The following is a 24,038-nucleotide window of genomic DNA, read 5'->3' as shown; positions in this document are numbered from 1 at the left end:
CAGTTTCAAGAAAAAGTCCTTAATTAGTGAGAAAGTATCTAGCTATATATATTTTCATATATACCTTATTTTAGTAGAGCAAGACAGAGGCCAAGCTTGGAAAACTTTGTTCTTCCATTTCTCCTTTTAGTTCTTATAAATATTCTGATATATTCTATTCATTAAACAAATTCCGTGTTCAGTTGACTGTAATTAAACTGGAGTAGTATAATATTAAGAAGATATTTTAGCAGTTAACTAATGGGATTGACTCAACTGAGAAAAAACAGTTGGAAAAAAACAAGACCTAAAAAGTTAATGCTTTTCCCCCACACAAGCCCACCTGAGTCCAATGTAATTCAGTCCTGATCTGATTATCATTCTTGTTTTTCTCCTTTTCATATTAAAGAAAAATGTGTCATTTTCTCTGTTTTGTGTGCATTTGCTTTGACCTCATTTTCTTTCCCCATTTCTCAAATTTTGTGGTAGGGATTAAAACAACAACAAAGAAACAAAAACTCTAGGCATCAGTATTTTCCTACTAAATAGAAGGTAGGGTTTGTTTGACATCCTTTAATGTTAGATTTTTATTCTCAGCTTCCATTTATTTACATATTTAAGGCTGGGGGACTGAGTCTAGGGTCTGGAACATGCAAGGCATGCACTCCATCACTGATCTCTGCCCACAGCCAGTCTGGTTATTAATGCGGTATATTCCTTTTATGAATTGAATCTTCAGTATCTCCCACGGGCTCATGTGCTGAAGACTTGGTATTTTTGTCACAGTGATGGAAAGCTGACTAACAATTCCTGAGAATAAATATTGCTGTTCTAAGATGGTCCAGCTGACCTGTGTGTGGAGATGGCCTAGAAACAGAACATACTTCTTAACCTTAAGTCATTTACAGACTAATGGGCTATCCACAAGAGGAACTGCTATGATACAAATATAAACTCTCCAGTTGTTCCATTCCTGGGAAAGTTACTGTTTGTGTAAGAAAGACTTTTAAGAATTACAGCCTTGTACATTTTAGAGTCTTATTTCATTACTTATTTGTGTAAGGATAAAGATGGCATTTGTTGTGTTAACTAATAAGCAATAAGGGAATCAGATAAAGAATATTGTTACTCTATGCAAATATTAATTTGGTGTCTTGAAAGCATTTTGGCATGGTGGGAAATCCTAGCTTTGGTTCTACCATTTATTACTGGTGGTGAACTAGGCTGAGTAATTTGACTTGTAGAAACTCATCTTTTACCTAATAGGTACTATGCATTGTCTTGATAATTAGCAATCTTCTGAAAATAACCAGCATATACTAGGGTAATCCATTCACATAGTTAAATGTTTAACATTTTAGTCACTGCAACAACATGAAGAGTAATCCTCATTATGATTTTCATAAGAGTCAGAGGTAATATGTTACTGTTACTTAGAAGCACTTTCAAAAGTAGAAAAAGGAAAAACAATCCAGATGTGTGGAATTTTTAGCTCTGTCTTTTCCCCTTTCATCTTCCTTCTTAGTCTCTTCTGCTAAATTAATGGGCTTAAAAAAAATCCAATGATCAGTGACAACATAGTATCTGTTCTTTTTAAGTAGAGGGCACTTTTATAGCTAAGGACGCTTTCATAGCTTTCTGTCTGAATTGCATACTTTTAATTTCACATTCACAAAAATAACTAGATAATTGTTTTGCTTTATAGATAATCCTCCTATTCCAGACTTATGAACTGTTCTGCTTGACCATCATAGCCCTCGTATCTACTGTAGTATACATTCAAAGTAACAGTGTTGCTTTCCCCTTCCTCATTTTTAGGACATATAGAATGTCTTCAATAAATAATTGTTTTGGGGCACTGATGGCGCATGCCTGTATTCCTAGTTACTTAGGAGGTTAAAATCTGAGGATTTCCATTTGACAGACTGGCAGAAAACTCTGTGAGACTTTTATGTTCAATTAATCAAAAAACTGGGAGTAGAACTGTGGCTCAGGTAGTAAGTAGAATGCCAGCCATCTGTAAAAGAGGTGATGTTGCTGGTCTGCACTCCAGCTGCCCCAAGGTTACCTCTGCTTGCTTTCAGCTGTCTTTACACGGGGTGCGGTGCATTATGGAATGGCACTTAGTGAATCACTTAGTGAAGAACTAAAAGAAACATCTAATGTTATCTCAGGATATTGTTGAATAAATAAATTTTTAAAGACTATCACTATTATAGCTTAAGCTTTCCTCAAACTCATGATCTCTCAACCTCAAGCAAGTTTCTAACGCTGGAACTGCAGATTTATGCCATATTGCCAGAAGAGAGGGTAAAAGAGAGGGGTAGAGCAAAGCAGGAAGAGAATGGGAGAAGGGATTGAATCTGAGACATTTTTTTTTTCCTAGTCACAAGCTGTAAGGGTAAGTAGCAATTGAAAAATGTCCACTGGATCTAAAAAGCTAGCATTTTTTGTGATGAAAATTTGAGGAAAATAGAGTATGAATTTCTTACATTGAGCCTGCAATAAGAATAGATAAGAGGGCTATAGGCAGAGAGAAGTGGGAAAGGTTCTGGAATAGTTTTAGAATAGAAGGCTAGTCTATAAGAAGTATGAGTGACTTACTGATTAGAGCTTTGTTCTGAAGGCAAAGTCATCTTCAAGGTGGATTTCCTGAGTGTTTCAGTTCAGGATTTCAAGGAAGGTGGAGTAGTCTTACTGAGGTTTTGGCCCTGGGTTGTTAACTGAATCTATTCTCTTACCTGTCCTTTCCTCTATCCTCATCTTTGTAGCTAAATTTAGGACATCTCGGAATTTTCTCTTACCACAGGTTGCCTCCAGTAGCTGGAGGGGACTGAAGTTTATGGTAATGATTCTTTTATATTATTTCAAAGTTATTCATAAGCAAGGGTGGAAGAGGTGCTTTATGTCTCTCTACTTTAAGCCATCTGTGCAGAGACAATCAACTAAAATATTTGAGGAACTGATAAAAATAACTGCTGGAATTTAGGACACATATTGTGTAAGTTACAAATCTGCACCTATCATGTGCTTTTCATTCCCATAGATGAGGAAGCTGAGGTTCAGATAGGTAATTTGCCGATGGTGACAGTTATCCACTTTAGGAAGTTGTAGGTGTGTGCATGTGTCAGTGGAAGGAATACAAGGTGAAGGCCATTAGAGCAGATGGGTTATAGGCATGAACTTTATGGAAGAAGTAGCCTTTGAAATGGGTTGTTTTGTTTTGTTTTGAGACAGGGTCATTTCAAACTCAGTTTTCTTGCTTTAGTTTCCCAAATGCTGAGATTATTTGCATGTACCACTATGCCCAACTGGTGTAGCTCTGGAAGACTTTAGAGAGGCAGAGGATCTGGGGACAAATTTGGGCTAAGCGAATGAATTCCAGGCTTAGCTCATGAGATATGATAAGCTCTAGTCAGCCTCATTTTCCTCCCCGCCCCCCCCTCCATTATTAAGGCTTAAACTTAGCCTCAAGCTCTTGCAAGTTGTTGTTTTTTTTCCTTTTTCCTCACAGTGGTCACTCACCACTTGAGCCATTTTGTTACCTGGTCCAGTTGAGGGTTTATGAAGTTTCCCTCAGTGTCATTTTCACTTTCCACTTCAGATGAAATCCTGATAGGAGTGGAGAGAGGATCACAGTGGGGTACCCACTAGAAAGCTATACAATAGGCAAGGGACAGATACTGAAGACTTGATATAGGATTATAACTATACATGGAGGGCCTGTAGCTTCACCTTTAAGAGAAGGTTGGAGTTGACCTAGCAGAATGCTGTTGGCAGCCTTATTGAATAAATCTATCAGGAAGCAGGTTTGTGCTTGAGATACTATGTTACTATTTTTAACAACTTGTTTATTATGTATGAATAATTGCTAGAAAGCAAATGGAAAGAGCATCTTTATGAATATTGCTATTGACAAGGCTTCAGGCCTGAGCATTTATATAATTTCTTCCACTTCCCAAGCAGACATAATGGGTTTTGAGACATACAAAAGAGGCAGACAGAGGTCAGGGTCATTTTCATGGGAAGAGGACCTGCTATTAATAGAAGCAATTTGCATTCTGACCACAGAGAACTAATGTAATTGTCAGCAGTTTGCTAAATAATCAGTTATATCTGACATGTTTTGTAGCTTTTATATGAACATTTTTAAGAGGGGAAAATACATTTAACTGATAATGTTCTACTTCTTTGGTGGAGATTGATTCGGTACATAAATACCTTCATTTGCTGTTGTGTTCTTCCCATCCCAAGAAAGACTTTTCTGGTTGCTGGTGGAGCTTTCTCTACATGTTGCGGAATTTTAGGGATCTTTTTTCCCCCGCTATCATTATCTACCAAGGTATTGCTGACAATCATTTATAAGATTAAACCATTTTATAATGAGGAGGAGGGGGAAATTGTACAATTGATTTAATTCCACAGATTCTATGTAGGAAATGTAAAACAAAATTACTCGAACATGACAGATTTAGGGTTATAATTATAGTATCTCTCTTTCTACTAATGAGGAACTCTAGGTTCAGGGAAGTTAAGTTACTTTTGTGTGGTTACACCGCTAGCACTACATTGAGTTCCTGTCAATTCCCGGCTCTTCTTCAATACTGCATGCCCCTTCAAGTGCTCTTGTTTTTGCTGATTGGAGCTTGGGAGGGTAGGTCTGGAGAAGTGAGATTTACTCTGATATTCCTTGGTACAACAGGAAAGAAGATGGACTGTATCTGTTTGCTGGATGCCCCCTGTAGAACAGTAGCCTTGCCCACCTTATATCTACTCATTAGGAAAATCTAGGTGACTGATGCCCAAGTTGTACCCTAACCCAGTTAAAGCAAATGCCTTTGTGAGATATAGGCATCAGCGTCTTTAAAGATGGTTCTAGTAAGAACCATGATTGTGAACCACTGCTGTAAAACATGTAGACCTGGGGGCAGAGTAGAGGGAAGGAGATATTGGTTGACTTTATGCCCATGATTCGGCTCTTACTTAGTCAAAACTTTTATAAAACAGAAAACATCCTTATATTTTTTGTTAAATAAATAAAAGTAAAAATTAGGCAGTAATCGAATCTGTTGTGCTGTGTAGCACAACAAAAATAATTGAGATTGTGCTTGGACTTTCTCTGAAGGGTAAAGTGTATAATGAGGTAAAAATGATAACTGTGTCTTAATTGCCATCTTAAAAGGTACTTTTAGTGTCATGTGGTGAGTTTTATCTCAGCCAGTACATTAAATAACATCACAGGGCTGAGCGCGTAACAGCAAATCCCCAGGAGTCTCGTAAAGAAATGGTCTCATTCCAGCACATTCACTCTGCAAGCCTATCTGGCAGCTCATCTTCAGAACTCCGCCATATCCACTAGGAGTGAGTGTGCTTCCTAAGGGCACCCAGTCACAAGTTTTCTTCCCACTGGTTTCTTAACAGCTCCGGAGATGGCTGCCCAGTGTGTCACCAAGGTGGAGCTGAATGTTTCCTGCAACAATCTCTTGGATACAGATGTGGCCTCAAAGTCAGACCCTTTATGTGTGCTATTTTTGAACACGAGTGGACATCAGTGGTATGAGGTAATAATACCGAATACTTTAGGTGAAAAGTCATTCGAATTATTCTTTTCAAAATGTGAGGAGTAATTTTTTTAGAGGGTTAGAAATGGAATGTCCTCTAACTTGTTACTGTAGTTCGTTTGTTTGTTTGCTTTGAAAATGTGTCTTCACTTGTGAAATTTTCCATATACATATAAAAACTCCTTTTAGTTTCTTATATTTATGTACATTTAGTACATAAAGATGCTGAAATCCATGTGTACCTTTGACCTGAAAAAAAAAATTCTATTTGTTTTTGTTTGGGGTGATGGGTGTAGGTTGAACGTACAGAGAGAATTAAGAATTGCCTGAGTCCCAAGTTTTCCAAGACATTTATTATTGATTACTACTTTGAAGTGGTTCAGAAATTGAAATTTGGAATTTATGACATTGACAACAAAACCATTGAGCTGAGTGATGATGACTTCCTAGGAGAATTTGAATGTACCCTTGGACAAGTGAGTACCAATAGCTCTTACATTTTTTTCTTAGCTGAATTTTTAACTAAAGATTTGGATGTTTTGACAAGTATTCACTAGTTTAATTTTTAAGCTTGGAAAATAATCACTTTAGAGACTGAGTTTCTAAAGTAGTATGATTGACTTTAAGCTTACAGAATTTATGATTGTGTGTGTGTGTGTGTGTGTGTATATATGTGTATGTGTGTGTGAGAGAGAGGATAAGGACCATATGCTTCTAGCACAAAAAAACATTCTTTTGAGTTAGGAATGCTTCATTAGGCATTGCAAGAAATGCTTGATGACTCAGGCCTATAATCCTGGTGACTCAGAAGCTGAGATGTGAGGATTACAGTTTGAAGTCAGCCCAAGCAGGAAAGTCCATGAGATTCTTAACTTCAGCTAACCAGCAAAAAGTAAGAAGTATGGTCAGTACCAGCTTTGAGCAAAAAAATCCAAGGGACAGCACCCTGGCCCTGAGTTCAAGCCTGGATACTGGAACACACAGAGAAAAATAAAGAAGTTAAACTAAGATTCCAGCTTAGCTGAGTTCAGTATTGTTTGACTCTTATGGCCAAATTGTAATCCTATTGATGTATCGTTAATTTCTCTGATATTCTCACTAGTGTGAGTGAGGATACCTCTTTACTCTGAAGCCCTAATACCACCATTTTATCTGACTTGCTCTTCCTCCACCTTAGAGGAGTTGCCTTAAACTTCATTTCCCCCTTGAACCTTCTCTGACCCTCTAGACTAGTATAGAGCCCATTTGCTGACCTCATCCTTGACATCCTACTGCTTCTCACCATATTTCATTTTAGGAGCCTATTACCTGTATATGATGCACTTGGTCAAAGCAGTATCTGTGTGCTGAGCCACTACTAACTTCTAGCTCTGTCCCATGTATTGGAAGAGGTCATAACTATTTGTGTAATTTGAGAAAAGCTTTATTGGGGAGGAGTCCATTTTTTCAGTAGGTTTTATTTATCCTTCAAATTTGTGTTTGATGAGATTATTTTTGAGTATTGAATTATTTGGAGACCATGATTTTTATTCTCCCAAGGACATTACAGAATGGATCTGATTTGTAAAACTTTCACAAATAGGGAAAATTAATGAAATATTTAGTTTTGTTTGTTGAAAAAAATTATGTATCTGAAATTCTAATGAATTTGACAGGTAGATCTATTTGAAGGTATGTCAGTGTATAATATTCTAAGCAAAGTGATGTTTTCTGGAGGCAGAGATTTTAGTTATGTGTTAGTTGAAAATTTGGATCACATTTATTAAATGTTCTGAAGCCTACCCTTTATCTTTCAGGGTTTCAGCTCAGTGATCTGTGTAAAGATGAAAATCTGAACCTATTTTCCCATTGCAAGGGAGAAGTTAAACTTTGAAACAATTAGTAAAGAAACTACTGGTCAGGGAGATTGTATCTGCCAGAGTAGGCTTCTGGGAAATCTTTTCCATTATTTGAAATGTGGAGATACATTTTAAATGTTGTTAAAATCTTGATGCTTCTAAGAAGTGGACTTCAATGTTCCCATATTTAATGAGTTTAAATGAACTTTATTATTAACTTTTTCTTTTGAAATTATTCAGTTTCAAAATTTGCATGTTGAGATGATATAGCATTTTGTATTACTTTTTATTTTTAATAGATTGTTTCCAGTAAGAAGATAACTCGACCACTGGTACTTAAAAATGGAAAACCTGCTGGGAAAGGGAGTATTACGGTAAAGATAGTTGTCTTTTGTCTTAAAAGATTTAGCACAGTCACTGCAAATATATATTTATATATGTATATCAAATTAATATTCTACATCTATGCTTGATCGTTTGAATATTGTTTTCCATTCTCCTTTGCCACAGTGATAACAAAATTTCCATAATGTGCCATGTTAAAATAGGAGATAAATGCAGCATGAGGATCCCTTCTTTCAGCATTTTAAGTTGCCCTGTAGATAGCAGTCAGGTATGCCTGATGATGCTTGTCTCTCTCCCAGGGAAGTTCACTTCCCAAGTTAGAATGCCACTACTTAAGTTAATAATCTTTGCTTTATTTTTTTATTATTTGTGTCAGTCTTGGGGCTTGTACTCAGGTGCTAGGTGCTACCCTTGAGTCCCTTTTGCTCACGGCTAGTGCACTACCACTTGAACCACAGCACCATTTCTGGCCTTTTCTGAATAGCTTATTGGAGACGTGAATTTCATGGACTTTTCTGGGTGGGCTGGCTTTGAACTGTGATCCATTGACCTCAGCCTCCTGAGCAGTTAGGACTACAAGGTGTGAGTCACCAGCACCCAGTTTAAGTTAATAATCCTAATGGATTATTTGATCCTCTACAAGGCATAATAACCCTAATGGATTATTTGATCCTCTACAAGGCAAACAGTCCCCTCAACATGACGAAACCTTTCTGTAGTGGATTGTTTCTCAAGAGATGGCCATGGAAACTATAAATTGTACCATCGCTTTTAGTTCTTGTACTCCATTACACACCCACCAGAGCTTCCCTGGCAGACTGCAGGCCTTGTTAAAAGGAATATGTGCTTTATCATACTGTAGATTTCTATTATATGATGACCAATTTAAAACACTATCGCTCCTAGAATTTCTGTCCAGGAAACCACTGGTGTGCTTTTTCTCAGACTGGAAACCTTGCTTCCTGAGAGACCCATGTTTAAGAGTTATTGCATTTATCTAATATTTTTTTTCCTCTGTAGCTGTTTGGCCCTAGGTTAGATTTCCAAAGGCCTAAGAATGTTCAGACCATTGGGAATGTTGACTTTCACAAGACAAGAGAACATTATCAGTAGTTAGCTTTATGGCTGTTGGGGCATGATAGCCTGCGATTTGTTTTTAAGTAAAGTAATTCAGTTTCATTGGATGAAAACACAATAATCACATACTTTAAAGAGCTGTCCGAGTCTGATTTCTTCATACTTCTCTATATTTGGAGCTATTTTCGTTTTGTGCAAATCTTTCAGGGCATTGATTTCTTTATGGGATAGAAAATATACAATTTGGGCAACTGAATTTAAAAAGAGTTGCAGAATGCGTTCTTGGTATATTTGGGAAAATTATTTCACACATATATAAGAAATAAGGGTAAATGTTTGCTAATTGTATCATTTTAGAAGTCATATATACTAAAATAGACTTTCTGTACTATTAGATAAAAAGTACTTAGTTCATAAGGGTATCAGAATCACTAATATATGTTTTCTTTCACATACCTTATCTACTCATAGATTTCAGCAGAAGAAATAAAGGATAACAGAGTGGTCTTATTTGAAATGGAAGCCAGAAAGCTGGATAATAAGGTTGGTCGATTATGCAAATTCAACAAGTAGTACCAGATTTTGCATCACATTGAAAAAAAATTACAATTTGCAATTCAGTTAACGTGAATTGCATTACCTGAGTATTACATGGGTTTTCAATTACTTCTAGATTCATCTCTCTTTCTTTCTTTCTCTTTCTCTCTTTTTCTCTCTTTCTCTCTCTCTTTCTCTCTTTCTCTCTCTGTCTCTCTGTTGCTCTCATTCTTATTCTCCTTTCTTTTGCCTGCCTGTTTATCCACCTGGTGTGTGTGTGTGTGTGTGTGTGTGTGTGTGTGTGTGTGTTTGTGTGTGTGTGTGTGTGTGTGTGTAAGCAGAACTCATTTTCCTTCATTTCTTTCACTTGGATGTTATCAAATAATTTGTCTAGATTAAAACAAGAAGTGAATAAAAGCATTGCTGTTTTTATGAAAGTTATTAGACAGTAGTTGGATTAGTGCACTGGTAAGTTATTCTTTTTGTTTTCAAAAGTCAGCACCAAACTGCTTCTTTATTTCCTAACAAGAATGTCTCTTAGAGGGACATTTTTCTATATTAGTTATTTATATATTTTGAGAACCATGTACAGAGGAAGGAAAATTAAAACGTTTGATTTTTTTCTCCCATGTTTACTATTTTCCAATGAAGCTGGTTCCTTAGCATTCTCTAAATATAACTATGAGATTTTTGTTTTGCTGTATTTTTTTAAGAATTGATATAAACTCATGATTTAAACATTATGAACTATAACAGCTTATTCATTCAAAGAATCCCAACCTTGCTTTGAGGGTACCTCTTTTAGTTTGTTCCTGAGACCTCTTGGCATGACCTTGGGCATCTTTATATTCCTTGTCCTGTGGCAAGACAGGAGGTGCTGTTTCAGATTGGCACATTAAGAGCAGCCCTGTTATTTTTAGTGTAGTTGGTATGTAGAAGCTACAGTGTATATACATGTGCTCACAATTCATTGGATACTGTTCCTCATTGTTTTCTAGAGTGCATACCTTTGAGTTAGATGATTGCAGAATATGCCACCACGTCCAAAAGACAAGACTTACTTATTTACTTACATTTTTGTGCTGGTTCTGGGGCATGAACTCAGGGCCTGGGCACTGTCTCTGAGCTTTTCTCAGGGCTTGTGTTCTAGTGCTTGAGCCACAGTTCCACTTCCCACTTTTTGGTCATTAATTGGAGGTAAGGGTCTTGGCTTTACTGCTCAGGCTGACTTTGAACCATGATCCTCAGATCTTAGCCTCCTGAGTAGGTATGATTATAGGTGTGAGCTACCAGAGCCTGTCTAGAAATGACATTTTTTTAATAAAAAAAGAACTAAATTATTTGGTATGGTTGTGGACACTAATATTTCTTTAGCAAGGGCCCTTAAAGTAAATGTTTCATATGAGATACTTTTTTCTTTTCTTTCTTTCTTTTTTTTGTAGTGCCTTGGGTTTTATTTTTTTAAGAGATATTAAATTTTTATTTATTTTTTTACATAGAAGAAACACAATGCTACTTCTTAGAGTACTAAATTTATATCATTTCTTTTTTTAAAATTAATTAATTAATTATTTTATTGTCAAACTGATATACAGAGCGGTTACAGTTTCATACGTTAGGCATTGGATACATTTCTTGTACTGTTTGTTACCTCCTCCCTCATTCCCTTCTCCCCCCCGCCCCCCCAGATACTTTTTTCACCTGTTGTTTTCACTTGGTAGTCAAAGTTAGGAACTTAACAGTTTAATGACCTTTGGAAAAAAAAGTCTTTTCTGTTCTTCAAAATGGTAATAAGTAAATTGTGCCTTTCCTGTGGGAATTTTTTTTAAGATAAGTCACATGGCATAGTAATGTGTTTTTGCAGTATTAACTAATCTAAGTAGGATTCTGTTCTTAGTTTTATAATATGAGAGACACTTGTAGGCTTATTTCATTTATGTATGATCCTTCTGAGTGATAAGGTTAAAGTTCTACATAATCATTTTGTTTACAATTTTTGCTGCATACCACGTTATTTGCTTGAATTAAATTTCATGCTCAGGGCAGGAATATTATCTTGGATTTTAAATATCAAGGGTTGTTCACAACAGAACAAATCTTTACTTCAGAAACATACCTGCACACAGGATTAGCAAGTACTCTCATTTTTAAGAATAGCAACTCACATATACTTAGTAGTATTTGCCTTTCAAAATAAAGACAGAAAGTGGAAAACAATTCATCCATAATTATACCACTTGAGTTTAATCTCTACTATTGATTTGTATGTCATTCTGGAATTATTTGTATGTGTGTGTATGTGTGTATATCCAGGCGTAGTGAGAACAATGATGGGATTTACATTTATGGTAAGTCCATACCAGGAGTTAGACCAAAGGTTATAAGCCTATATAACATGTAGTCACACATGCTTCAGAGGAGGACTGAATGTGTTTGTTTCAAATGTAGGATCTTTTTGGAAAGTCAGATCCATACCTGGAATTTCACAAGCAGACATCTGATGGAAACTGGCTAATGGTTTATCGAACAGAGGTGAGAATCTAAATCTGAAAACTACAATAGAAGTGTTCTTTGGAATTCTAGTTATTTTAAAAGATTAAATATTTATAGGAATATTGAGTCCAGAAATAAATACTAAATTAGAATGCTTACTTTTTTTGCTTTTAATGAGGAAATGCTATCATGCTTCATTATTTCTGTTTAAAAAACTTTAAACCACCTAAACAACATTTGTGTTCTTCTCACTGAAGTCACTAGTGCTCATCCTTGCATGCACTTTTCTGCCTCTAGCTCTAGGGTACCCTTTCTCTCTTTCTGAACACATATGAGCATACACACACATATGCACACACATATATTTTCCTTTGGTAAAAACCCTTCTGATACAGGCAAAGACATTAGCATTAAGACTCTTGGCCTATAAATACTACAGCAGCACCTGTCATGAACAAGGCATTCTGAGTGGGTGGGTGTTGCTGAAGTGGCAGGGCACTTGCTTAGCAAATATAAGGCTCTTCCTACCCTAATACTGAAGGAAAAAAGAAAAAAGGTTTTCTATATCACCATACCTGAGAAAATTACCCCTGTTTTAGCATCATCATTCTATATTCCAACTCAGATGCCCTCAGTTGTCCCACGCATTCTATATAGATATTGATTTGTTTTGCTTTCTAAGACCCATGGACCCATGAAGGTCCATGATTTGCATTCAGATTTTATGCTTCGAATATAGGGCTCTTGTTTTCCTCCTTATACTTTGATGTCATTGAAACTCTTGAATAATTAAGACTAGAATCTCCAACATACTGGAATCTTCTCTTTTCTCACATCTAGATGGAGATCAAATGTATCTGTCAAAAACTCTCTGTGTGGTCCTTCCTTTGCATCATCTGGGGACTCAGTTTTGATGATGCTAGGATTAGGCTTAGCAGCTTCATTAAGCTGGTGATCTTGCCACAATAAAGTCCCATTTTTTTCTTCTTGTAATTAATAAGTAAATATGTGATGTGTGATTGTACGAATTACCTACTAACAGTTGTGGCATCTGTTGATGATCTTTGGCTAATCACTTAAACCAGGGGTTGAAAAATGGGTTTCTTTTTGTATCTTTGTAAACACTTGGATTGTTATAATTCATTAATATCATTATTTTGGCTGCTCAAATGAATCCAAATTTGGCTAGGGAGGGCTTCTACAAATGTCTTCTGGGTTCTTTGTGACCACATTTGTTTTAAAGCAGTCTTTTACTTTATTATAGAGTATGTTTTTTAATCCTGTCCCAAAGTTGGAATGACCCATTTCTCAGGAGGCACTCTACTTCTCTAAGAGGCATCAGAATTGGAATTAGACATCAACAAATGAATGCTAGAAGAGCTCATTGATACCAAGATACCATTTTTTTTCAGCTTTTTCAGTGGACACAGCTACGAAACATATATTTGTGCCCAAGTATTTATGTCACTAAAATTTTTCAAATTATAAACTTTCTGCAACTCAAATCTAACACAAGGTTAATTCTTACCATTTCTTATTCGATATTTGCCTTCAATGAAATGCCTAGTATCCCACAAAGCAGTAAGCTTCAGTTTCCTCCTCTCTTCTCTTCTTTTGTTTCCTTTTCTTCTCTCCCTGCTCTTCCCCTTCCTCTCCTTCTCTCCCCTCCTTTCTCCTCTCTTCTCCTCCTCTTTCCTTCTCTTTCTCTGTGGTTTTCTAAGAGGTGATCTCTCTGTAGCCCAGGCTGACCTCAAACTTGCTATCCTTCTGCCTCAATCTCCTGAGTGCTGGGATTACAGGCATATGTCACCATGCCCAGCTGGCTGTAGTTTCTAAATATTAAGTTAACACGTTTCCCACATGTCTTTTCTGAGGATGTGCTACAGCTGGGCAACTTATTAAATTTTTCACGAGAGAGTTGCATATTATTGTCCTAACTAGTTTTTTATTGAGTCAAGGTGTGTGAAAAGTTGAGGGATGAATAATAAGGATGTAGTAAGAGCCTTGGAAAGGCAAGAGCAAAATGTTAATGAATGGGATATTGTTCTAATAGATCTTTCAATCGTCATCTTTATAGGTTATTAAAAATAACTTGAATCCTGTTTGGAAGCCTTTCAAAGTCTCTCTTAACTCTCTTTGCTATGGCGATATGGACAAAATCATTAAGGTAATTTGAAATTGTATGAAAATGTTACTTGACTTATCAGTGGGCTTATGTATTGAAAAATCCATTATCAAGTTAAAAATATCATTAAGTTAGTCTGTAAACAACTGACTGGTAACTGTGTAGTTAGTGTGCACAAGACTGGGTTCAATCTCTATCTCACCCTCCACACACACCCCTCCCCCCCAAAAAAAATAGGAAAGCAAACATCATGCTAAAGATGCATTTGATATACTACTTACCAAACAACATAGTTTAGCAACACACTATGTTATAGAGTATCCACTGTTTATCTACGTGGTCATGCAGCTGACGGAAGCTTCAGCTTTCTGCTCTTACTCAGCATTGCAGGATAATCCTTTTACTTTGTGGTGTGTGTGCGCGCACACGCAGACATGTGTGTGTTAGTAGTGGGCTTTTATTTGGCTTTTTTATTTAAGGCTGTCACTCTGCCACTTGAGCCACACTTTTACTTGTGGCTTTTGGCTGCTTAATTGAATATAAGAGTTTCATAGAGTTTTCTACTCAGGCTAGCTTAAAAACCAAGATCTTAAATCTGAGCCTTCTGAATAGCTAGGATTGCAGGAGTGAGCTTGCAAGTAAACCTCATTATCCGTCATTAGCCCAGGAAGGTACCAAAATTCAAAACTTAATGTACAGTTTCTGCTGATGGTCTCACTTTCACATACCATATAGCCAAAAAACATTAAGTCCTACCATCCTAGGTAGGTTAGGGACTGAGATATATAATAAATATATATGCACATACACAAATATTCACTTATTCAAGTTAATAGTTTTAAAGTAAATTATCTCATGAACATGTACATATGCATATATATATACCTGTGTACATACATTTATACATATATGTAAAACACTGTTCTAACGATAGGACTGGGAAAGGACAAGGGAACAGGAAAGAAAGAAAGAAAGAGGAAAGGAAAGGAAGGAAGGAGAGGGAGGGAGGGAGGGAGGAAGAGAAAGGAAGAAAGAACGATGGAGAGGAAGTAATTTGAAAACAGAGTATATCTAAATATATCTATAAAGAAGGCATGAGAAACCTCACTGAGAACTGTTGGTTAATCAGGGAGTGGGAAGGCAGGCTAGAGAAAGCAATAGGGAAGCTTATTCTGAGCAAAACATAATAAATGTATCTGAAATAACCACACTGAAATCCCTTGTCTTGGGGACACACACACACACACACACACACACACACACACACACACAGAGTAAACACACAGAGTAAAACAGGCTTGGATGGAGATACGTGGGTACCAGTAGGAGGAAGGATAGCTGAAAAAGAGAGTAGTGAGGATGAATATGGTTGATATGTTTATTTGCATTATGAAAACAGAACAATAAAACGTGTTGAAATTGTTTTAAGAAGGTGGAGTGGAAAGGGAGAGTGAGTGAGATTGATTTGTGTGCATGGTGTACCGGTGTGGAAATGTCACAATGAAACCTCCTAGTACAACTAATGTATACTTATAAAAAAAAAGTCAAAATAGTCAGGTATTGGTGGCTCATGCCTATGATCCTAGCTACTCAGCATGCTGAGATCTGAGGATTGTGGTTCAAAGCCAGCCCTGGCAGGAAAGTCTGTGAGACTCTGATCTCCATTTAACCACCATTAAACTGGAAGTGGTGCTGTGGCTCAAAATGGTAGAGCACTAGCCTTGAGCTGAAGAGCTCAAGGACAGCTCCCAGGCTTAGAGTTCAAGCCCCATGACTTTTAACAAGGTAATGGATGCTGAGTAGGTAAGCCTACTTCTTTACTTACGTGATGGAGGTAATAACTTCTCCCATACAAGAAAGTAAAGGTAAAATAAAAAGGGTGAACATTTTGAAAATTGGAAGACACTATAGAGATTGCTTTTATTGTTGAAAACTGCTTAATTTCTGAGCTACAGAAGAAAATTATTCTCAGTTTCAGAGAACTTTAAAAGTGAGTGTTAAGTATGATTTGGAAGGTATGTCATATGCAGTGAAAATTTAGGTATAATGTAAATTATAGAAAAGAAGCTATAATAATAACCTTCATTATTAGATAAATTCCAGAACTTTTGCTTTTCCCATTAAAAATGGTATGCACCATTAGATCTGAGAAAGCAGGAAAATCTAATCTGTAAGGATTTGATTGTTTATATTGATATTCTAACAACAAAACTTTCTTAACTTTTTGCTTACAGTGACTTGCTTACAGGGCTAATTTATTGTAGTAAGTAAATTGACTTTCTGAGCTTTGTCTGATGAATGTGTTCCATTCTTCAAAGTTTCTCAGTTTGTTTTTTAATTATTCACAACTTGCCTTGTCATTTTGCCACTGACTTTATTTCTCTAGTTTTGTATTTCTTTGCAACATCAGATAGTCATACATCTGTGGTTCAGTTAATGTTCAGAAATGACTTAGAGGCATAGTGAAGAATTACAGAGCAGAGAATAAAGTCAGAATCCTCAGTACTTTCTGTGTGTCACCACTCAAGCATTTATTATTTCCATAATAAAACCAAACGCTTAAGAGAAATAATCATGCATGCTACCACCATGCCTACAATGGGAATGCATTGTGTGGAGTGTGCATTCTTATGCATACATACATACGTATGCATATATGTATATAAACACATATTTAAATTTCATAAGTTCTTCTGATATCTGTGTTTAGTCAGTAGTCTTATCTCTTGGATTCTTGAGAAGAGAGAAATTAAGTTACATAAACCATCTTGCCTCAAACTTCATCTGAACATACCAGCATTTAAAATGCTATGTCTAGGGGCTGGAAATATGGCCTAGTGGCAAGAGCACCTGCCTTATACATGAAGCCCTGGGTTCGATTCCCCAGCACCACATATATAGAAAATGGCCAGAAGTGGCGCTGTGGCTCAAGTGGCAGAGTGCTAGCCTTGAGCAAAAAGAAACCAGGGAACAGTGCTCAGGCCCTGAGTCCAAGGCCCAGGACTGGCAAAAAAAAAAAAAAAAAAAAAGGCTATGTCTAGCCAGACATTGGTGATTCATGCCTGTAATCTTAGCTACTCAGGAGACAGATCTGAGGATTGCAATTCAAAGCCAGCCTGGGCAGGAAAGTCCATACAATTCTTGTTTCCAATTAGCTTCCAAAAGGCTAAAAGCAGGCTCAAGAGGTGGAGTGCTAGCCTTGAGCAAGAAAGCTCAGAGACAGTGCCCAGGCCCTGAGTTCAAGCCCCAGAACTGGCATGCAGAAAAATGATAAGTCCACCTTCAGGGAGATTGGAAGGAAATTTTATCATCTGGTTTTTTGTTTGTTTTGTTTTTCTTTTTGCCAGTACTACCCCTTGAACTCGGGGTCTGAGCACTGTCCCTGGCTTCCTTTTGCTTAAGGCTAGCACTCTGCCACTTGAGCCACAGCGCCACTTCTGGCCTTTTCTATGTATGTGATGCTGAGGAATTGAACCTAGGACTTCATGTATATGAGGCAAGCACTCTTGCCAGTAGGCCATATTCCCAGCCCTAACATCTGTTTTGTTTTTTTTTTTTTGGTTTTGTTTTTTTGTAGTGAATAGTGAAAACTTTTAGAGTAAAAATATATTTTATACTTTATGAAGGTTCAGTCTAAACATTTATATTTTTAGTTCTTGATGAGATTTGTTTAAATAAAATCCAGTCTTTATAAAAGCCTAATCTTACTTAAATATATATTGTTGCACCCTGAATGAAATTTAAAATGTAATGTTTCATTGTGCATAATTTAAGAACTTCTGCTGAGTTGATCTTGCTCTAATAGTAAGATAGTGTTCTATTTTATCAATATTTTATGTCCTCTAGAAAAAAATCATTAAGACTATTAATTTTCTTTTCTCTTGTTACTATAAAAAGTCAGACAAAGGGGCCTGGCTATAAAATTGGATATTGAAGATGTAGGACAAGAGTGAGAGTGTCAGATTAGATCAGTGCTTATAAAACTTTTCTTTAAGCAAAATCCTATATTGTTTTTCACAATTGCCTGCTCTGATCACTTAAAAGACTTTTACTGTTTCCAAAGAAGAATGAAAACCAAGTAAGGAATGAAAGTTTTCCAGTTATCTTAACAGTCATTGTTTGGGACTGAACAGAACAAATATCACTCTGCCAAGTGAACAAATAAAATCTTTAGCATTAAGTTGATTAATACAACCTCCTAAAAGAGTAGTGGCAAGATGGCGCTGTCTATTAGACAGCAGTAAAGTAAATTCCTTTGTTTTAAACAAGCTTTTATTTTGAAAGAAGCTCCAGAAGCTCTCAAAAGAATCCTTTACATAGCCTTACTTTACCCACATTGGTTACCACATAAGACATACTACCTTTAAATACTTTTTGTTCAGTTTCTCCAACTTTAAGTTCTAAAAAGAAATAATGACAGGAATCCCACTGTAGCTCACAAGGCCTTTATTGCCAAGTGCAATAAATTTCCTTACAGAAATCTCTTTTGAGGTCATGATGTAGTGTAAAAACATTGTTACTGAATATTCATAACCATTTTGGTCAGATTTTAGATTCCTTTGAACACCTCAGTTTGCTAATAATAGTCATGATTTTATTTTTCCCCTTTGGAAAGAAGTTTAGTATTTGGAACGATATTTACTTTTTACTTTCCTATTTACATTGCATCAGTTAACTTCATGTAAAACTAAAGCAAATAAAACATTCTTATCTTTTTAAGAGAGGGAGGGCATAAGGGAAGAGAGAGAGAAACAGCTCTTAATCTAGAGCTCATTCTGGAGCTCATTTTGTCTTACATGGCAAAGGAAAAGGAGTCATTATGTTACAGTATAGATACTTCCTCAGTGGTCTAAGTATCCTTGTCCTAGAATTTTCCATTCATTGTAAGAGTTGTGATCTTGAGAATGATGAAAATCTGAGTTCATATCTAACCTCTATACGAAGTTCAGGCAATGAAACTTCCCGTCATTCTAAATTCTCGTAGTTCTAGGATTTAATTATAAATTTTTTAGCTGCCTAGGATATTGCCTGCCTTTCTCTAGATTATGACCCGTAGCCATATAGTAAGTGATATGGGTGATGAAACAATAAAGAAGCAGATGGGAAAGTGGGTGTGATTCCACTTTCCCTTTTACCAGCACTTGTACAGGCCATAGCATAAGAGCTGGAAACTTCACATGCAGATTTTCCTTGCCTATGATTTATCTGTGAGTTTAAGGACAGCTAGAGTTGAAAGGATTTTAATATCAGTTCTCTAGAGTTAGTCTCTACTCATTCAGGTAGGGCTTCATACTAAACACCTTCAGCTGGTTTATTTACAAAGGCACTTCTTAATAACAAGTATCTAATACTTATTAGTAAGAGTCTTGATTTACATACGTTTTTTATCATCAATTCCAGGTAGAGTGCTATGATTATGACAATGATGGATCACATGATCTTATTGGAACATTTCAAACTACCATGACAAAACTGAAAGAAGCTTCCAGAAATTCACCTGTAAGTTTCATCTTCATATGTATTATATAGTCTAGCTGTGTTTATTATTAGTTTTTCTTTTGGTATAGAAATAGTTTACTGTGTTTTGTTATATTGCATAATTCTCACAAATTGATGGGTTTTATTTGTTTGATGATTAGATCATCTAGAGTTCATATGTGGGGTATGTTTCTTGTTTCTCTGAATACTATATTATGGTCCTCGATGGCGGAGGAGGACTCCAACTTGAAGGAAGGCAAAGAACATTACAATTTCAGTCACTGGGAATGGAAGTGACTTTCGCCCCTGTATCTTAGAAGAGAAAACCTAACACAGTCAAGCACTGAATGGAACACCACTTCACTGTTGTAGAGAAGACAGAGCAAGATCAGCTATATGAATAGTTTTCTTCCATCACGTCCAACAGCTCCCTTCTGGCAACCTAAGTAGGAAGTTTTTACTTCAGTAGAAACCCCTAGCAGTAATCTGAACTGTTGAATGCTGGCAGTGGGGTTGAGGGCCATTGACCTACAGGCCCTAAGGAGAGCAAGAAGTACTCTTGAGTTTGAAAGTGGCAAGCTGTTTCCATACATGCAGTTCAGCACACACAGTGTAGATACTCATCTCCTGTAAAGAAGTTCTGAGACCCATCCTATGTGGCTAAGCAGCTGTCATGAACTATGCACACCAAGTATATTTGTATCAGAGGTTTGATTTCTTTTAGTTTAAGATAGCATATATGATTGTATTTCAAATCTGTATTTGTAAGGCTTTGGACATTTCATTGGTTACAATAATTAATATCTCTACCACCAGACAAATTCCCAGGCTTTTATTATGTATACTTTTATACATACTTTTATTATGTATACTTAGGCAATTTTTTCCCCACAGGGATTTGTAGTTTTCTTTCTGACTTTTCTTTAACATTTAAACTATATAATATTAAGCTATAATCTCCTGGCATGGATTTTTGTAAAGACCATTTGGCTGTTTTAACCACATTTATTATGTAACATTCCAACTTATTAATTAAGAGAGTGCTTCTGAAACTTTTCTGTCTTGTTCTGTAACCCGGGCTGGCCCTGAACCTGGAGTCCTGAATCTGTGTGCCAAGTGCTGGGATTATAGGCATGTGCCAACAAACCTATTAAAGTGAAACTTTTAATGTTACTACCATGATAAGGCTTACCCACCAGGGATAAGGCTATGTTTTCTCATATTTTGTTGTCAAAGATTACATAGCACTATGCCTTTTTTTTTTTTTTTGGCCAGTCCTGGGGCTTGGACTCAGGGCCTGAGCACTGTCCCTGGCTTCTTCTTGCTCAAGGCTAGCACTCTGCCACTTGAGCCACAGCGCCACTTCTGGCCATTTTCTGTATATGTGGTGCTGGGGAACTGAACCCAGGGCCTCATGTATACTAGGCAAGCACTCTTGCCACTAGGCCATATCCCCAGCCCTAGCACTATGCCTCTTGGTAGACACATTGTAAAAAGATGAATGAAGAGAGTAAAATAATTTAGCTGTTTTTCAATGAGATTCTGTTTAGGACTTTTTTTTTGTATCTGTAATAATAAGTGTTTATAATTATAACTGTTCAAGTTCTGAACCATTGAGGAATTCCGTTACATAATTCCAATAAACATTATTATATCAAATATACTTCCTAATGTTGATTCTTAGAAAATTAGGAATGACTATCAATGGTGTACCTAAGAAGCTTCCTATTAACTAAAAGTAATGTTCTTACTAGGCAAGACAGTGAGAAATCAAAGGTATAAGTTGGAGGTGGTTATGACCTCTGTGAAGAAAAAAAAATTACTAAACTGAAACAGTTGAGAACAGAGTGTGTTATCTGAATGTGCTATAGTTGTAGATTGATAGAGACCAGTCATTATAACACTAGAGGTGACTAAAGTGAAGTCTTAAAGAAGGATGGTGATTTGGAGATGTAGGGAAGATCATTGTGATGGTAAGAGGTGAGAGGAAAATAGATTTATTTTTTAACACAAATTCCCTGTGAAAAGAGATGATCTTTGCTGCATATTTTACCATAGGGTTGGGCTTCATATAATCCTGATTTATGATGACAGCTTTCTCTTCTTTCCTAAACAAAATATATTTTTTTGTATAGTTAACATCGAAAAGTAACATTTTATTTCCTTTATCATAAGGAAGGAAAGTTATCATTTGGAGTACTTGCCCAAGAAATTAGTTACCTATATAGGCAAACTTTATACTGACAAACTATTTTAAAAGGTTTATAATTTTTAGGAGTACCCTAATATTTGGAAGTTTGACCAGTAGTGATTTCTTGGTCTTAATGCATTGTGTAATTCAGAATTGCATGTTGCAACTGACCTCTATCATAAGTGGTTTGATTCCAAGAGGAAATGGGTGTTCATTTAAATTTACATTGGCATTTAGAATATTGATAGTGAAAAATGTAACATTTTCTCCTCTCTTCCTACAGATTGAATATGAATGCATAAATGAAAAGAAGAGGCAAAAGAAAAAAAGCTATAAGAATTCAGGCGTTATCAGCGTGAAACTCTGTGAGGTCAGTTGGCTTCAATCACTTGCAACAAGGTCGTATTTTTAGTTGTCCTGCAGTTGGATTTGTTTCAGATAAGTGCTTTAGACAACTGAAAATCACTGGATGATCTGGTCTACTAAGGAAACAGTATAGAGTAAGAAATAGTGAAGAATCTTTTAAGAAATTTTGCTTCCTACTTAATTTTTTAGCCACAGACAAGGAATATTAAAACTTTCCATTACCTTAGCAAATATAGAGTCTTGGTATTTTTTCAGCCTATCAATGGAAATTGCCTGACCTAGTTTATCTGCTATGACTATGATGTCAAGATGAAAAGTTGTAAATGGAAGGAGAAAGACCAACTTTCTTATAGTGAAAAAATATTTTAAAAACATTTATTTACGAATAGTTACTAAAATTTTATATTTGTTTTTACAGTAAAACAAAGAGGAATTCAGGCTAGGAAATAGTTGAAAGCTCATCATTCTAAAAGAATGTAGTTTCAAGCTGACTACCAGTGGCTTATGCCAATCCTAGCTACTCAGGAGGCTGAGATCTGAAAATGATGGTTCCAAGCCAGTCCAGTCCAGGAAGGCAAATCTATGAGGTTTCTATCTCCAATAAACTACCAAAAGAGGAACTGTAGAGTGCTAGCCTTGAGTAAAAAAAAAGCCCTGGGATAGCACCCAGGCCCTGAGTTCAAGCCTTAGGACTGGCAAAAAAGACAAACAAAACAAAAAACCACCGCAGTTTCAGTAAGTATTCAGCTACAAGTATATACTAGTGGGAAAGGATAAGAAAAATGTTCACCAATAATATTTCTTGTGAAATATAGGATACCACAAAATCCAATGTAATGACCACAGACAGGTCCACCAGAAACACTTAAATACCATTTGCAGTCATTTCTGTAGCTGACAAAAATGTGAGACTTGAGAATCAGGATGTTTTATTTATTTATTTTTAAATCTTGATCACCATGTTTGTTCAAACTCTCAAGACAGAATGTTGAGATCATTCCTAATCTCTTAAAACTTAAAGTGACAGGGCTGGGGATATAGCCTAGTGGCAAGAGTGCCTGCCTCGGATACACGAGGCCCTAGGTTCGATTCCCCAGCGCCACATATACAGAAAACGGCCAGAAGCGGCGCTGTGGCTCAAGTGGCAGAGTGCTAGCCTTGAGCGGGAAGAAGCCAGGGACAGTGCTCAGGCCCTGAGTCCAAGGCCCAGGACTGGCCAAAAAAAAAAAAAAAAAAAAAAAACTTAAAGTGACAATATTTCATCTTTTCCCATTAATATTGTAATCTTAACATTGTTATAATAATCTTGAAGTAAGATCAAACAGATTTGTGAAATCCAGGGACAGGAGTTCCTTATGCTCAAACCCTGGGGCGATTTCCTCATGTTTATATCATGTGCTGCTCAATGTCTAGAATCTGAAAACCATATGCCATGGAGCCTTTTGTGCCTCTCCTATAGTAGGCCAGTTTCAGTTTTAACAATCTGCTGTTTGTCTTTAGATAACAGTAGAATGCACATTCCTTGACTACATCATGGGAGGATGTCAGCTGAACTTTACTGTAAGTAACATACTGCATTTTCCAACATAGACTTTTCCTCTCCATTTTACAGTACTTTTTAACTGTCAACGTGATTATGTCATGGAATTTACACTATTATTTGATATGCTCTCCTCACACACCTCAGAAAGGTTGTTCAGGTTCATGATGGGAATTTTGACTTTGTTGATGGGAATCCCTTCGTCTTGAGAGAAAGCAGATATATACAAAACAGTGGTTATCCTGCTGTAATTTAAGCAAACGTACAAAACACAGTCCCTAAGATTGAATTTACATATACATATATATAAACACAAATATATATATCATATATATAAAATGATTAGTGATTATATGTATATAAGTATATGTAGATAATGATTTGTGATTTGGGGAAGCAAGAAAAATAAGAACAGCAGATGATTTCATGTTGAAGATTTAATCATTTAATTTTCTATGGAATTACTGATAGGCATTGGTGAGGAAATGGCAGTACCGGCCCTGAATGA

The 24,038-nt window shown here is 36.4% G+C and overlaps 1 protein-coding gene across 1 annotated transcript in view; it reads left to right on the top strand.

Moving 5' to 3' along the window:
• The window catches only part of Cpne3 (copine 3), a 41,916-nt gene that overhangs the window by 6,075 nt on the left and 11,803 nt on the right, over window positions 1–24,038 (top strand). Inside the window, exons 2-10 of the mRNA XM_048358500.1 lie at window positions 5,401–5,540; window positions 5,837–6,016; window positions 7,678–7,752; window positions 9,272–9,343; window positions 11,786–11,869; window positions 13,908–13,997; window positions 19,356–19,454; window positions 21,908–21,994; window positions 23,491–23,550. Coding sequence (XP_048214457.1) covers window positions 5,409–5,540; window positions 5,837–6,016; window positions 7,678–7,752; window positions 9,272–9,343; window positions 11,786–11,869; window positions 13,908–13,997; window positions 19,356–19,454; window positions 21,908–21,994; window positions 23,491–23,550 — 879 coding nt within the window. The 5' untranslated portion in view covers window positions 5,401–5,408. The remainder of the gene's footprint in view (window positions 1–5,400; window positions 5,541–5,836; window positions 6,017–7,677; window positions 7,753–9,271; window positions 9,344–11,785; window positions 11,870–13,907; window positions 13,998–19,355; window positions 19,455–21,907; window positions 21,995–23,490; window positions 23,551–24,038) is intronic.

The sequence above is a fragment of the Perognathus longimembris genome, chromosome 12 (genome assembly GCF_023159225.1).
Source record: "Perognathus longimembris pacificus isolate PPM17 chromosome 12, ASM2315922v1, whole genome shotgun sequence".
NCBI lineage: Eukaryota > Metazoa > Chordata > Mammalia > Rodentia > Heteromyidae > Perognathus > Perognathus longimembris.
The sequence above is the reverse complement of the archived record's forward strand: the minus strand, read 5'-3'. Positions and strand labels throughout refer to the sequence as shown.